Source organism: Coregonus lavaretus (assembly GCF_964263955.1).
Source record: "Coregonus lavaretus genome assembly, chromosome: 34".
Lineage (NCBI taxonomy): Eukaryota > Metazoa > Chordata > Actinopteri > Salmoniformes > Salmonidae > Coregonus > Coregonus lavaretus.
Genome location: NC_140021.1, coordinates 34442265 through 34459508, shown reverse-complemented (window position 1 = coordinate 34459508; position 17244 = coordinate 34442265). Strand labels below are relative to the sequence as shown.

Sequence of the window (17244 nt, the reverse complement as noted above, 5' to 3'; positions counted from 1 at the left end):
AAAAGCCATTGCTTAAAGAAAAAATAAGCAAACACGTTTGGTGTTTGCCAAAAGGCATGTGGGAGACTCCCCAAACATATGGAAGAAGGTACTCTGGTCAGATGAGACTAAAATTGAGCTTTTTGGCCATCAAGGAAAATGCTATGTCTGGCGCAAACCCAACACCGAGAACACCATCCCCACAGTGAAGCATGGTGGTGGCAGCATCATGCTGGGGGATGTTTTTCATCGGCAGGGACTGGGAAACTGGTCAGAATTGAAGGAATGATGGATGGCGCTAAATATAGGGACATTTTTGAGGGAAACCTGTTTCACTCTTCCAGAGATTTGAGACTGGGACAGAGGTTCACCTTCCAGCAGGACAATGACCCTAAGCATATTGCTAAAGCAACACTTGAGTGGTTTAAGGGGAAACATTTAAATGTCTTAGAATGGCCTAGTCAAAGCCCAGACCTCAATCCAATTGAGAATCTGTGGTATGACTTAAAGATTGCTGTACACCAGCGGAACCCATCCAACTTGAAGGAGCTGGAGCAGTTTTGCCTTGAAGAATGGGCAAAAATCCCAGTGGCTAGATGTGCCAAGCTTATAGAGACATACCCCAAGAGACTTTCAGCTGTAATTGCTGCAAAAGGTGGCTCTACAAAGTATTGACTTTGGAGGGGTGAATAGTTATGCACGCTCAAGTTTTCTGTTTTTTTTGTCTTATTTCTTGCTTGTTTCACAATAAAAAGTATTTTGCATCTTCAAAGTGGTAGGCATGTTGTGTAAATCAAATGATACAAATCCCCCAAAAAATCATTTTTAATTCCAGGTTGTAAGGCAACAAAATAGTAAGAATGCCAAGGGGGGTGAATACTTTCGCAAGCCACTGTAGCTCAGGAAATAGGGCAATTGAGTTTGAAGGTGAAATCGAAATGTGGTGCGCTGCTATGAGTTAAGGCCTGCGTGTGAAAGACTCAATGTCTAAATGTAGCTATGAATGAGTGTCTAGTCTGTCTACTGTTTGTTGTGATACTCATTAGGCATTTTCGAAAGGCATTAGTAGAAATGGACAATGACTAACAGGGATTAATAATGCACACCTCTCTGCAAAACACACACACACACACAAATGCACGCACAAACAAACACACACACACATACACACACACACAGTTTTATACACCTTAGAGGCAGAGATGAGCATTCGAGCACATCGGCAATGCCAGACATGTCTGCTTGACCTCTGTCCTCTGTCCTAACGACGGGTGAGAGCGGAAAGGCCAGGTGTCTGTGCGAGGATTCATTATGTTTAAAGGGGGTATTTAAGAGGGGGCCTGCATGCATTACAATTTGATCTACGTGCTTCTTCTGCAATGACAGCGTTTAGAGCTTCACCGTCATCTTTTTCAGCTCCTCCGGTCATGAGGAAGGAGATAATTTAATTAAATGTAAAATGCTCAAATAAGGGAAAGGCCAGTCTAGCTGCTCCCCACCTGTTCTCTCAGCGCTAAGATATCAAATACAGAGCCTGGGAGATGGTTCCAAAACCCGGTAATTCCGTTCTGATTAAGATATTGGCATGGCCTTTTGGGAGCTTTCTACTGTGGGTGTTCTCTAATCTGTTCAAATCATGACTCTCACCCACGCACACACACAAAATTGTGCATCGCCTCTGAGGGAGATCCTTGTACTATCCACTCCAGTGACTGGAGGACATTACAGCTCAGGGTAGATATACATATGGCCTCCCATCGTTATGCCACGTAATGTGCAATACTATAGCTTGGCAAAAAATCCATTATCTCATCCCCCTCATCACATTTTGCATATACAGTAGCATTTCCTCCTGTATTTCAAATGTAATAGTAATGTTACTGAAGATGAGTCACAATTTTCTACATCTTGTAATGTTACATAATCGTTTAATGTTCCACCACATCCAGAACACCAAGAGATGGGACATTTAACGTATCACGTAGAGTCAAGGTGGAGAATGAGGACCAGGAGACCTCAGCTGATACAAGTTCCGTCTGTGTATCTTTCACAGTTTGAGTGAGATCAATTGTTATTCAAATACATATCTGTACTCTGGGTTGGAATCTTTCAAAAGATAAGTTAGATGTAGAGTATGCTTAGAAGGTAGCTTTTCATGGACAAACTAAAATTCAACCACCTGGCTTGGAGGTTGTACTATTCCCAGTGTACTGTATAAGGCCTGTTTTCATCTTACATGGATCAATTGGGTATAAGTGGACCGCCCGGAGGTTGAGGAAATCACACCACTCTTGTGTCCATCACCTTCTTCGTTACCTCTCATAGCCACACGGATGGTAGGCCAGAGGGGTTCCTATCCTAGCAAAGCGATCCTGTCCCCACACTTTTATTTCCTCTTCCCTAGACAAATATCAAGGATCCTAGGCTTTTTGCAGGGAGAGTGGCCTACCCCTCTGCCGCCAGCGCTGGGTAGAGGAAATGTGCGGCTGCTACAATGTGTATTTTCCAGCAGCACCGGCGAAAGAGGGACACACGGCGCGATGCCGATGCGGGGCCATGCCGTGATAGTGTCACGATCGTTGAGGAACGAGACGGACCAAGGCGCAGCGTGATATGCATTCATGTTTATTTATATTGAATAAACACCACGACAAAACAACAAATGAAACGAAACGTGAAGTCCAAGGTAGACAAATAACGTACCTCACACGGAACAAGATCCCACAACTAACTAGTGCCAAAAGGCTGCCTAAGTATGGTCCCCAATCAGAGACAACGAGCGACAGCTGCCTCTGATTGGGAACCACACTGGCCAACATAGAAATAGACATACTAGAACATCAACCTAGAAATATACAACATAGAACATACACACCCTGATTCAACATATACGAGTCCCTTGAGTCAGGGCGTGACAGATAGCCATAGAAGGATTTTAATCATCGCCTCTCCCCAGGAATGACACGGTTGTGGCGCGGGGGTAACAGAGATGTGAAGCCTTTCTTTGCTTAGTAAGATCATTCACTTGGTTTACTGCCGGCTGCACACACTTAACATATTTTCTTATGGGCTTCATTTCAAGTATTTTGGGAAGACATTGTTTTTGTTGTTGTTTTATTTATATTTTTTGTTAGCCATTAGCCAACTTTTTCAAACAGCCAACTTCTTCTTCTCCAGAATGCTTTAAGACTGTTTTGTTCTTTCAAGTTAGAACTATTGTTTTTTTGTCCCTGTAGTGGCAGTGCTGGATAGAGTTGAGAGAACATTTTGTACCTCGCCTGGTTTGAGGGACCTCTGTTGGATTGATGGCTTGAAGCTAGCTCTCTCATGCATGTCAGCAAACAGGGTTCACAGGTGTCACAACAGCTGACACTGGAGCGATGTTGATGCTCTTTAATTGGCTACAAGGTTACACAGTGGGAGAAACTAGCAGCAAACCTGATGAATCGATGAATGGATGGATGGAGGAAAGGGGGATACAGCTAGGATACAGGAGCAAATGGATGGATCCGATCCACACATACACACATACAGTAGATCCATAGACAGATACTTTGATGAACATGAAGGCATCAGGCGTTAAAAATAAACCAGCTTCTCGAATGACATGTTCTGACTCCTCGTCCCTTAAACAGGGAACCAAAGCATTGAAGAAGAGCATTTCTCCCAGTAGGAAAACTTCACCCACTATTCATTAGTTTGTTCTGTATGGCAATTGACGCTTTATTGACCAATCATTATGGCGTAGCGAGAGTATGCTTGTGGGTAGTCAGCGTCAATGTTCCCTCTAATTTCTTTCGGCACTGAGCAAATTTCAGGTCTGCTGAGCGCAAACTTGAACGTTGTGAAAATTCTGTGCAACTTCCAGCGTGCGTTTACTGTGAACACTTAGGCTGTAGCCGCTTTAAATTACAGTTTTAATAGTGACCATGTAGGCTGCTGTGGCTTTTTGATTATAATGTAGGCCACTCTTGCCTACCAGAGTGGCCTACCATCAAAAACAATGGAGAAAATGCATCACATAACATTTTAACATGGAAATAGCTGTTCTATCTTTCAGCCTACAGTAGCAGCCAATGTGTGGTGTTCAATGTAGGCCTACATTCTATAAGACTCCTTCATACAAGGAGGCGACTGAAAATGTTTTTGTGTTGTTTGATTCAAGAAACCACTCTACAAAATAAAATGCATTATTATTCCCATACCATTATTACAGAGAATCAGACAAATGATGCTACCTCATGCTGTCAACACAGTGAAGTTCAAAGTAAATGGCACAGATCCATATATGGCAATGGTCTATTTGCATATAGGCCTACTGCAGCTGTGACTGTTTATGCAGCACCGGTCTGTGTAGAGTACGGGCTGAGTAGTGCATGTCAATGCAATAGAATCCAACTCCGATGCGTTCTGCCTACAATAAAATCTCTTGCATAGTTTGTTTTGTTTCGGTATGTTGCATTAAAAGTGGCTAATATTGCATTGATTCGATCACAATTGCCACAGTAAAGGGAAATGTTGATAGTGTTAACAGGGAAAACTCTAGAACAGTGGCAATTAACCTTTTCTGAGTCAAGATCACTTTCTGAGTCAAAATGCAAGCCGAGATCTACCGCTCAGATTTTTTTTTTTACACAACTTAATAAACATAAGCCTATGCAACATTAACCAATTAAAAACAGTACTGTAGCAATGTGGTTTGTGCAATAAGCTTCTAAAGCATTTTTTTTCAAAGACAATGGCAATAATTTCCTATTCTTTACATTAGAGACAAGTGGACCTCTATGCATGTCTTCTAACCAATGCATACATACTTAGCCTACTTAACCTCATTGATTGCTGTTGTATTTTTTTTTTACTTCAAAAGAGAGATTAGAAAGTTTAGTTTCCAAATAAGTAAAATACCAATTTATTAGCATTATTTAACCAAATCAATGTCCGGACCATACATGTCAAAATCCACTACAATAGCTTGCTGTAGAGTTCTTGAGTAGTTATAATAAAATTTGGTCCAGAACACACAGCAACAGTTTTTTCAATATTGTCATCCTCTGGTCCTTTATTTTATGAATGTCTCTTAAGGTCAAGTCCCGACCTGAGATATGCTTGTGTTAATTTGAGTTTTCTCGCTAATCTCCCATTGATATCAATGTTGGATTAAGTGGGAGATTGATTCAGCCCATAACCAATCCGTTTGATTATTCAATATTCACCAAAGTAATTAAAAACTCATGTTTTGGGAATGAAAACTGAAGAGGGGTTGAAAAGGGTACCCAGTTTTTCTTCTTTTATGTGAGAGTGTATCACACTTACATGACAAATGCTATGTATTTTCAATTAAAGTATTACAATAAACCAACCTTAACTCAGGCTGACTTCAGCCCTGTGATTAATCTTTGATCGGTTCATTCTGTAGCAAGCTCGAAGAAAGAGAGTTAGAGCAAGCAAACGTACATGATCCAATTTTTCAGGAAGCGTGTTTCTCGGGTTCCTGAGCTACTTAATGAGTAATCTTCCATGTTCCGTCGGAATCCACAATAAGTGCCTCTTAATAAATGAAACTGAGTTGCGTGCTGTAAGTCATTAACTATGAATGCAACAGTAATTGCCTTAGAAGGATTAGGACTTTTTTTCCATGAAAGATTTGTGGTAATTTTGTGGGATTATTCCGATTTTCATCTTTACAGTCAGGAGATAAAATGCTGATTTCAATTTCATTAGTTGGTGTATTCGTTCAAAAGAAAAGCAACTGCACAGGGCCACGGGCCTTTGCTGCAGACTACATTTTACTCAGCACCTTGCAGAAATACTGTATAAAGTTGACCACAGTAGTGTTTTCACTCTAGTGTCAGGATTGTTTGACACTTTGAGTCCATGTACTTTCTGTATGATTAATATATTATGAGAGAGTAGAACAGACAGGTAATACATTCCTTGACAACACAGGAACAGGTGAGCAAACTATGATTTCAGCCCTCAGCTCTCTGTACAAAAATGTCCCATCATCCCCTCTCTCTATCCTCTCTTGTCACCCCTCTCTCTATCCGCTCCTGTCCTCCCCCTCTCTCTCTCCACTCTTATCATCCCTTTCTCTTCTTTCCTGTCATTCCTCTCTCTATCTCTGAATCTCCCTCTTTCTCCTCTCCAGGCGTCATCCGGACGGCGCTGCCCAACATGGACCGAGAGGTGAAAGACCAGTACATTTTGGTCATCCAGGCCAAAGACATGGTGGGCCAGATGGGTGGCCTCTCAGGCACCACCTCTGTCACGATCACTCTTACCGACGTCAACGACAACCCGCCACGCTTCTCTCGTAGTAAGACTGAGTCCTTTATGCTCTGTGCGTCACTGACACTGACAACATGCAATCTACTGTGTCTCTCTCCCTCTCAGACAAAGCCCTGAACCCCTCCATTCACTGTCATCTCAGTCTCACTATAGTGGAGGTTTGACATGAATCTCTAAAATCACTCTCATTCACAATGACAGTTTAGGGGAGAAAGTTTTGAGTGAAAATGTAGGCTATACTTGATATTGCAGATTCATTTAACCACAGTACCCCTTTCATGTGTATGTGTAATTTTGCTCAACATTGTGTATCTCTCCATCTGTTCATCAGGCTGTTCACAGCACATGTATGACTTTTATGGTCAAAGGCTTCAAATGAAGGTTGCCCTAGGAGGTATAAACCTTTTTCCTTCTCCCCTCACTCCACATCAGAGCAGGGAATGAGGGGAGAACGTGGATACCAGGATCAGGCTAACATTGTTTTGTTGTCATCAGCCTATTTCACGGCCCGCTAATTAGTTCCAGGCCAGGCGTTGGGATTCAAAGGCGTGAGGTGCTTCTCATGATAATCTGTGGCCTCCGCAATTGCTTTACCGCTGATAGTCCTACGACCGGCCGTTTTAACCCACCACTGTTGTGCTAGGAAGAAAGATGCTTTGGGACCAGGCATGGGTCAGAATTAATAGAGTATTACACAGCACCACAGCTTATAGAGTCTAGAAACACTAGCCCTTGGATGATAGGAAGGAAGAGGAGGCTGGAGGGAGGCACAAGGACAGAGGGGAGAGGCGGTTGCCAGGGGGCAAAGAGGAGCGTACACAGTATGAGGGGAGGGGAGGAAATCATTTTTATTTTTTATTTTATGGAGCCGCTATTCCATGGCGAATTAAAAAGCCATTGTGTAGCAAACAATGTCAGGAGCGCAATGTCGGGAACCACTGGGGTGAGGAACACAGAAAGGTCTGGTAATAAGCTCTGCCATAGTGATTGGGAAGATTATGATTATGAAGTTGATTCCCTCCTTTTATTCTTATGCTTTAAGTCAGGGAAGTTCAGACAAATACTTTGGGAACACAAAGGGAGGGTTTGCATGTAATAGAATCTTCCAGTGGACATTTCATCCCACCAAAACATATTACGCAGGGATCGGGACTCTTCCATTCACTTTGGTCAAGAGATATTATGTTTCATGTAGCGTGGAGTGGTCAGAATGTGTAATACATTGTCATGTGAATACAAACAACTCCATTGTTTTAAAAGTTGTAAGGTTCAAGAAAAAAATATTTGCCCATTCGATCATAAATTTATTAAAATGTAAAACTACTCATTAAATATAAATTGTCACTATTTCCTCTTTAAAAATGAAGAAAAAAAACGAATCCATGAATTTGCTGTTTGACCAGTCATTGTGAGAGAGGGAAATCACAAGCAGCTGGGGGGTACTATAAATCTGAGCTGCTAAGGAGTAAGGAAACCACCTCATCTCTAACCTCTACTCTCTCCACCAGAGAACTATCAGTACACGGTGCTGGAGTCCTTGCCTGTGGCATCCGTGGTGGCCAGGGTCAAGGCTGCGGATGCAGACATAGGCCCTAACGCAGAGATGGAGTATAGGATCATGGAGGATGGACCTGGGGTGTTCAACATCACTACAGACGAGGACACGCAAGATGGCGTCATCATCCTTCAAAAGGTACACATGCAGAGATTTTGTATCCGTCCAAAATGGATGAGACAAATCTTTTTCTATGGAGCTCATACATTGATGGACACTATTGTTTTTACGCATGCAACACTTCCGACTTTGTCCGTCAAACTTTTGGCCGTCAAAAACAAATAGTGACGAATGCATATTTTTCATCCGTTTCCATCCATCTCTGTCTGGCCATGGCCTTACACTGTCCAAAGCTGATGATGACTCACTCTGAGAATATGATGGGATGCTATGGTGAAGTAGAGTTGTGTAATATTAATGCTTTGATGTCTTGCTTCAATTGCATTATAGGCATGCTTTTTTTCAGCCTATAGCACTCATAAACTTTACTTACTTTTTACTTAGTGGTCAAAATATAGAACGTTATTGCTATGTCAATAGTTTATTTACTTGTAGGCTATTTTAGTGTTTTTTTTGGGTTTAAAAGGGTATCCCCAGGCCACTCAAGAATTTGAGACAGTCTCTAGACGCCATGATACTTTGTAGCTATGAGAGCTATTGTTGGCCCCAAGCCAGTTTTGTCACAGGGTCCAATCTGATCTTTTGTTTGTTTTCGCCATCAGCAGTCATAGACGAGTACCACAGAGTGGAAAGTCATACCGACAATAAACACAGACAATAAATGTATCACATCAATGTCCTATGTTATAGGGCTACAACTGTGAGTCCAATAAGCCAAACATATGACAACATATCTTCTAAACACTCACATTTTGAAATGTCTTTCACCGTGATGTGTTGTGTGCCTTTTCTCGCAATCAATAGTTTGCTTCACACTACATAGTAAGTCAATATAAAAATGTCTGGATGAAAGATGTATTTGTGAGAGTCTGATTATGTGCAAGGTTGCATAGGGTCATTGGACTCTAGCACCTGCATTTCTTCAGTATACTGGTGTACTACGAGGCCATGTTGGCATGAGCGATGCACATATAAATACAGTATCTTTATGGCTTTGCCCTCACCATTTACAGAAAATGTGGCCAGTGTTTATAAATCAGGACATGCTTTACCTTGATTGGAAGGTCACTCTGTCGATTTCTGGGATCCGGCTGACCTATACTCTCAAGCTCTGTTTTGTAAAGAAATATGAAATAGCTTTTTATTTTCTTCCTTTTAATCTTTATTTGTCTGTCTTTATTTGTCTGTCTTTATTTGTCTTTATTGGTCTTACTTGTTCAGTCGTTAGACTTTGAGACCAAGAACAGCTTTAATGTGCGAATCGAAGCCACCAATCGGAACATTGACCCTGCGTTCGTGCACCTGGGTTCGTTCAGCGACACAACGTCGGTCAAGGTGGCGGTGGAGGACGTGAACGAACCGCCTGTGTTCTCCACTCAGCTCAGCAGGATGGTGGTCTCTGAGGACGCCAGAGTGGGCACCTCCATTGGGAGGGTCTCTGCGCACGATCCTGACTCCTCCAACAGTGCCATCAGGTAGAGCCCAGCTCTCCAGTTATTACACACCATTACAGCCAATCTCTCTGTTGTCCCAGCCATTTTCTGATGTGGCACCTGTTTCTTAAAACAACTTCACCCAGCTTGGCCCTATTCAACAGAGTGGTGAATTCCAAGCCATTTCACCCGTTTCTTTCAACATGTTGCTACACCGTCAGGTTGACAGGAGGTCCAAACACCTTTAGAGTAGGACTGTAAATACCTTCTAACATCTCAGTAGCGACACATTTAAGCACCACCTACACAACACACTTAAACCACTAACACCATGAGTTCTAAACTCCCTCTGTGACTGTGTGACATGCACTGAAGCCAGATGGTGTTGTGCTTTTCGAGGGAACGCAACATTTGCAAAAGTGAAATGTCATCTTCAACAAGCGAAGGGCAATCCCCCAGAAGGGTCAACAGTCTGTACCAGCTCCATGGCCTTTTTTTTGTTCTATTTTATTTTTTATGGCAACCACAGAAACGCAATCTGCCCCATGTCACTCATGAGACTCCCTCCCATTATGCATTAATTGAAAATAAAAAGTGTTGTGTGGTGGTATTCATGCTCGGGCGGTTAGGATTGTTAGTAATGTTAAACAGAAAATCTAATTACTCAGCCATTGTGGGTGTGGCGGCTCTCAGCGTCTTTAATAATATGGCATAATATGGCCCTACTTCTGGTGAAATTAGAATTATTGTGGAACTAATGCAACCAATTACATTGAGTCAAATTACATTGAATAATTCCCTTTGGATATAGGCTTATTGAAGTTGTCATTTTGTCCAGAAATATGAGCTGCTGTACAGGACTTCATAGTGTTTGTTCTGTGTTCAGAGTTAACCCATCGCTGTCCAGCTTCTAACTTCTATCTTAAAAAACTTTGATTGAGAGCAGTTCTCGTCAAAATCTAAAAGTTGAAGACGGACTGAAAAGCACTCAAAAAGTTCTTATTCCTCCAAAAGTGTTTCAGAGATAAATTATTACATGTAAAATCAATAAGAACTTTCTACAAAAGGAAAAGACATAGCTATGCCTGTCTGTCTGTCTGTCTGTCTGTCTGTCTGTCTGTCTGTCTGTCTGTCTGTCTGTCTGTCTGTCTGTCTGTCTGTCTGTCTGTCTGTCTGTCTGTCTGTCTGTCTGTCTGTCTGTCTGTCTGTCTGTCTGTCTGTCTGTCTGTCTGTCTGTCTGTCTGTCTGTCTGACTTACTGGCTGTGGATCGGTCTGTCTCCAGGTACTCCATAGACAGAAACACAGACCTGGAGCGTTTCTTCAATGTGGATGCTCTGAGTGGGGTCATCAGTACGGCCAAGTCCCTGGACAGAGAGGTCAACTCTGTCCACAACCTCACCATCCTCGCCATGGAGATCCGTAAGAGCACACATACACACACGTACGTGCGCACACGCACGTATGCACACACACACTCAAACACACCCACACACAGGTTTCAACAACGACTCTCCACATCAGGTCTCAAAGTCAGACTAGTCAGTGTTTTATAAAGGCCCTGCATAAAGTATAGTAGTCCCTTCTGTCTTGTCATACTCACCTCATTGCCACTGCGTTGTGCCTCCTGCATTAACGTGACGAGGTGTGTGGGTTGCAGCGGGGCTGTCACTGAATGTTAATTCTGACGTATGGAGGTCACTGCGACCTCCGGGTCTCTGTGAGTCGTGGCGTGTGTGAGGGGCGAGCTGCTGACTAAGGGCAGGTGCAGGCAATGGTTCACCCGCTGGTGAACTATGCTAATGTGAGGAGAGGTGCTGTGATGCCTTTGACTCATCCCTCCACGGCTTCAAGGACAAAGTGGCTCACGCATTTCCCCTGGCCCACTCTGCCCACGCAGACACAATGGGCAGGAATCATCTCACAAGCTCCATTAAATGACATACTAGTTACTCTACTAAGTACCTATAATCAGTATGAGTTTAAAACCACTTAATGAAGATACAGTGACAATTTGATGTACATTTTATCAGTTTTGCACTCAATGCACAAATAGTCACAAACTCAAACATCGTAATCTTCATCGCTCAAGTAGATGCCTTGTGGTTCAACCACACATATAGGCCTAAGACGAATGCTCAAATGATTCCTCGTCCTCTTGTCTCAATGGAGTAACACATAGGGAGTTAACATCATTAATAATAACTGAACAATTTCACAACAGCCCTACACTGAGGAGACGTTGGCCTCTGACACACAGTCAGACTTCTATTCTCTTTACAGTGGAAAGCAGCAGCTGTAGAATCAGAAGTCCAGGCAGTCTCTCTCAGAGCCCAGGATGCCTTATTACGCTTTTTATAGTAAATGGGCTTTTTGTAACGAAAGAGGGCAGAGAAGCACTTCTTCAGGCATTTGAGCCATGGACGGACAGTGCTCACATTTCATCCGCGCCCAGACTTTGCTCTGAACACGCCAATGACAACAAGTCTGTGCCCCGGGGTGCCACGTGTCCTTTTTATTACCGTTAAATCAGCCGCCCCCGAATGTCAGCCAACACGAAATCTCTCCTGTCGGCGTGGCTGCTGACGCCAGGCTAAATCATTGTCCATCCAGGCTTTCAGAAGCCAGCCTTTTATTCAGTGCTGCATTGGTGTCAGAGCAGGGATTGAGCCTGTGGTACAGGATGGCCTGTGCTACTACACAGTCACTTAGGCTGTGTCTGGGGCTAGGTTGTAACAACCTCATGATGGGTATAGAGAAAATATAATGTAGTAACCTAAACCTATCAATGTTACATTGAGCATCCAATATGCTGTAATAGAAATAAGGCCATGCTCATTAAAAAAAATATCATCCTCCCTCATCTTAAACGGCACCGACCGCCACTGCTCTATATAGTGCACTATAAAGGGTATAGGATGCCATGTCGTACGCATCCCTTTACCACCTAAGCTCCGCTCCAATCGTAATTAGCTGCCTGATCATGTTGGCTGATCCCCACCAGAGCAACTAAGGCTGTCAGCTGATAGTGAATGCCTTGCATATGTCGTCATGCCGCATTTTGTTCATTTTGCTCGACCTTTGTGATTAATTAAAAAGACATGAGAAAGATCGATAGTAGGGTAAGTGGATGAGGGTAAACACAAAGTTAAGTCAGAGTAAAGAATTGACGGGAACCAGCTATGATTATAAAACCTTGTTTTCTCTCTCTCTCCTGTCTGTCTTCTTCTTCTCTCTCTCTCTCTCTCTCTCTCTCTCTCTCTCTCTCTCTCTCTCTCTCTCTCTCTCTCTCTATCCCTCATTCTCTCTCGTCCTCTTTCTCTTTCAGAGGATTCAACACAGATTGGAAAAGGTTTTGTGGCCATCACAGTTCTGGACATCAATGACAACGCTCCAGTGTTTGCCATCGAGTATGAGACCCTCCTATGCGAGAATGCAGCTCCTGGACAGGTGAGATACTGGAGATAAATGATCTGATGGGGAAGGAAATTATTGGTACTGCATTCACCAACATTGTTGATTCAGTTCACATTCAGATTTACCCACTACTTATTTGCACTTAAGCATCCCATTAGATGAGATAACTTTTAACATTTAAGATATTGCCTCACCCACACACTGTTTGATTCCCAATGGCAACCTGAGAAACAAATATAAATAAAATCTGCATCAGCCTCAGACTGTGTGCATCATCCCTTTTCAAAGCTTGAGGTCAATCCAGGGAGACACATTTGTCAGATCCACACTTTTAGATCAAATTGCAGGTATTGTTCGTGTTTGTATCCTTCATTAGAGATGTTACAGTCATTTCCGCTGCTGCTGCCAGCTGAATAATGAAATTGTATGAATTTGCAGTGGCTTGGCTATACAATGATATCACACACTAACATGATATTTCATGCCGGGGCAGAGTGGGTGTCTGCCCGGGTCTGATTTCCCATTCGGCGTGTTTGTTTGTGTGTGTGTGTGTGTGTGTGTGTGTGTGTGTGTGTGTGTGTGTGTGTGTGTGTGTGTGTGTGTGTGTGTGTGTGTGTGTGTGTGTGTGTGTGTGTGTGTGTGTATGTGCGTGCGTGTATAATTATAGGATCAGTGTGGCAGGCACTAGAGCAAAAAATGAATCATAACATCATGTAAACGAAACGGGAAGGCTGGAATTTAGTTTGGCCACAATATTGCTAAATGACTTGTGCTTCGGTAATGGCGATTCGTCTACACCTGGCATTTGGAAAATACCATCAGATGGGGAGGGGGAGGAGAGCATGTAAAACTGAATAAGTACAGTTAATCAAAATGATGCATTGATTTGGGAATTGCTATTAGGCCCTTTTAAATATGTTATTTGCATTTACCTTTTTGTGTTGTTTGTCATCGTGTTCACAGGGGGGTGTACAAGAATAGCAAAATATGATTTGATCTGGAAAATGAAAACAGTTTTATGTAGCCTACACATTCGTCCTTTGTGCAGTCGGTATGACCACAGTATGGTATAAATATGTTCCGCAATGGGAGCCAGTAAAACTATTTGGTTTGGTGAAGACTTGCCTTTAACTCGGTAGGATCGCTAAGGGCTATTTTTGATATTGGTCGTTTGGTAGACCCTTTGGCTCCAAACTGAAGGAATAACTTGGAGTAAACGAGATCCTTAGACACTTCTGTCTTCTGTACCAATTTCTTACACTGCAAGATTTCTCTTCCTCGAAGTCGCAGGTCCTCAAAGGCTTACCTGTTGTGGATTATAACTGCCTTGTGGAGTTCATGCTCTATTTTCTTTTCTATTTTCCTCTAACCTGAATGGTGCCATTCAATCAGCTGAATCGAAAACCTTGCATTATAATACTTGTTTTATCTGAGTACTAGTACTAGTACTTGGGGGGGTTGTATCATTTGATTTACACAACATGCCTACCACTTTGAAGATGCAAAATATTTTTTCTTGTGAAACAAACAAGAAATAAGACAAAAAAACAGAAAACTTGAGCGTGCATAACTATTCACTACTTTGTAGAGCCACCTTTTGCAGCAATTACAGCTGCAAGTCTCTTGGGGTATGGCTCTATAAGCTTGGCATATCTAGCCACTGGGATTTTTGCCCATTCTTCAAGGCAAAACCGCTCCAGCTCCTTCAAGTTGGATGGGTTCCGCTGGTGTACAGCAATCTTTAAGTCATACCACAAATTCTCAATTGGGTTGAGGTCTGGGCTTTGACTAGGCCACTCCAAGACATTTAAATGTTTCTCCTTAAACCACTCAAGTGTTGCTTTAGTAGTATGCTTAGGGTCATTGTCCTGCTGGAAGGTGAACCTCCGTCCCAGTCTCAAATCTCTGGAAGACTGAAACAGGTTTCCCTCAAGAATTTCCCTGTATTTAGCGCCATCCATCATTCCTTCAATTCTGACCAGTTTCTCAGTCCCTGCGAATGAAAAATATCCCCACAGCATGATGTTGCCACCACCATGCTTCACTGTGGTGATGGTGTTCTCGGGGTGATGAGAGGTGTTGGGTTTGCGCCACACAGAGCGTTTTCCTTGATGGCCGAAAAGCTCAAGTTTAGTCTCATCTGACCAGAGTACCTTCTTCCATATGTTTGGGGAGTCTCCCACATGCCTTTTGGCGAACACCAAACGTGTTTGCTTATTTTTTTCTTTAAGCAATGGCTTTTTTCTGGCCACTCCTCCGTAAAGCCCAGCTCTGTGGAGTGTACGGCTTAAAGTGGTCCTATGGACAGATACTCCAATCTCTGCTGTGGAGCTTTGCAGCTCCTTTAGGGTTATCTTTGGTCTCTTTGTTGCCTCTCTGATTAATGCCCTCCTTGCCTGGTCCGTGAGTTTTAGTGGGCGGCCCTCTCTTGCCAGGTTTGTTGTGGTGCCATATTCTTTCCATTTTTGAATAATGGATTTAATGGTGCTCCGTGGGATGTTCAAAGTTTCTGATCTTTTTTGATAACCCAACCCTGATCTGTACTTCTCCACAACTTTGTCCCTGACCTGTTTGGAGAGCTCCTTGGTCTTCATGGTGCCGCTTGCTTGGTGGTGCCCCTTGCTTAGTGGTGTTGCAGACTCTGGGGCCTTTCAGAACTGGTGTATATATACTGAGATCATGTGACACTTAGATTGCACACATGTGGACTTTATTTAACTAATTATGTGACTTCTGAAGGTAATTGGTTGCACCAGATCTTATTTAGGGGCTTCATAGCAAAGGGGGTGAATACATGTGCACGCACCACATCTCTGTTATATATTTTTTTGAATTATTTGAAACAAGTTATTTTTTTCATTTCACTTCACCAATTTGGACTATTTTGTGTATGTCCATTACACATGAACTCTCCATTCAGTGGTAATCCATGTTTCCGTCAGTGCCAGGAAGCCGAGGGACTGGAGGGTGGCATAGGCTGGGATGAAGTCAGCCTTGTTGGCGGCAGAACGGCAGTTCCAGAGGCTGCCTGAGACCTGGAACTCCAGGTGTGTGGTGCGTGCAGGGACCACCAGGTTAGAGAGGCAGCAGCCACGCGGTGTGAGGCGTTTGTGTAGCCTGTGCGGAGAGGAGAGAACAGGGATAGGCAGAGGCATAGTTGACAGGCTGCAGCAGATGGCTACAATAATGCAGAGGAGATCGGGATGAAATGAACTAAACATCAGGGAAAGGAGAGAGCAGGCCTCCCTCACCAAAAAAAATATATATATATAACTCTCCCAACTTCCACCTCAGAAACTATAATTGTTTCACTGAACCACCCGAGTAAAACTCTCCCAACTTCCACTTTAGAAATTAGAATTGTTGTAAACTACAGCAGACTGTTATCAGTAGCTGTAATTAAGTACAGCAGCTACCAACCACCTAACGTTAATGCCTCGGATGAGGTTAGAAAAACAGCTGAATGGTAGCAGCTAGCTGGCTCAATCACAGGTACTCTTAAGCATGAAATAACATTGGAAACAATTAACCATAGTTGCAAAAAGTTACCAGTAGCTACCCGCTAGCTAGCTAGCTTTGTTGGTCCAAGTAGTGGGTAGGCTAGCCTCGTGCTTCGCCGGAGTCCGCCGAATACAGTCCTTACCTACAATAATTACCTACAATAACCTTCAATAACTACCTGAGTAAGCTACCTATAATACCAAACTACAATACCTACCTACAATCTAAATACATGGTTTAAGCTTAACTCAACACCATATAAGAAGCCAAGCTTACCTTTCATAACGCAGCAACGATTAAACGTTGGGTAGCTAGCACAAAGATATTGTATTTAGCTACCACAGCCTGCTGGTAGTGTTGGCTGGCTAGCAATGGCTACTGTGTTGACTTTGTTTGAAAAACGGCGTCGCTGCGAACGAATGTAGCTGGCTAAAAGGATATTGTTTTTAGTTGCAACCGTTGCTAATAGCAACTCGCCAGCTAATCGTATGTATGGGTTTGGCCGGTGTAGGCCGTCATTGTAAATAAGAATTTGTTCTTAACTGACTTGCCTAGTTAAATAAAGGTAAAATAAAAAATATAAATAAATGTACTGTATACGATGGTGTGTATAGACATTATGGACAGTATATGAATAGAAAAGGTGTGTAAAGCTGTAGTTATATAGGATCAGCCTTGACTCGAATACAGTATACAGTATGCTGTACATATGAAGTGGGTAAAACAGTATGTAAACATTATGGCAGAAGACATTTAAAATAAAACCAATTTTATTTGAACCCAGGTTTGGTCAAAGGAATGGCCTGCCTTATATGCCCTCCCTAACTCCTGTAGAATGGCCAGCCCAATGTTTCATGGTTGACCTGTTGAAACACATGTACCACACGTGTTTTCCAGATAGAACTTGAAGTTCAGAAGCTCCATCTTGTTTTTGAGTGGTTACTGCCTGTGGT

General features: G+C 42.8%; 1 protein-coding gene across 1 annotated transcript in view; it reads left to right on the top strand.

Moving 5' to 3' along the window:
- The window catches only part of LOC311108925 (cadherin-7-like), a gene marked incomplete at both ends in the record, with an annotated part of 155198 nt that overhangs the window by 102910 nt on the left and 35044 nt on the right, over positions 1-17244 (top strand). Inside the window, 5 exons of the mRNA XM_084151703.1 lie at positions 6128-6295; positions 7776-7960; positions 9164-9417; positions 10659-10795; positions 12702-12823. Coding sequence (XP_084007829.1) covers positions 6128-6295; positions 7776-7960; positions 9164-9417; positions 10659-10795; positions 12702-12823 — 866 coding nt within the window. The remainder of the gene's footprint in view (positions 1-6127; positions 6296-7775; positions 7961-9163; positions 9418-10658; positions 10796-12701; positions 12824-17244) is intronic.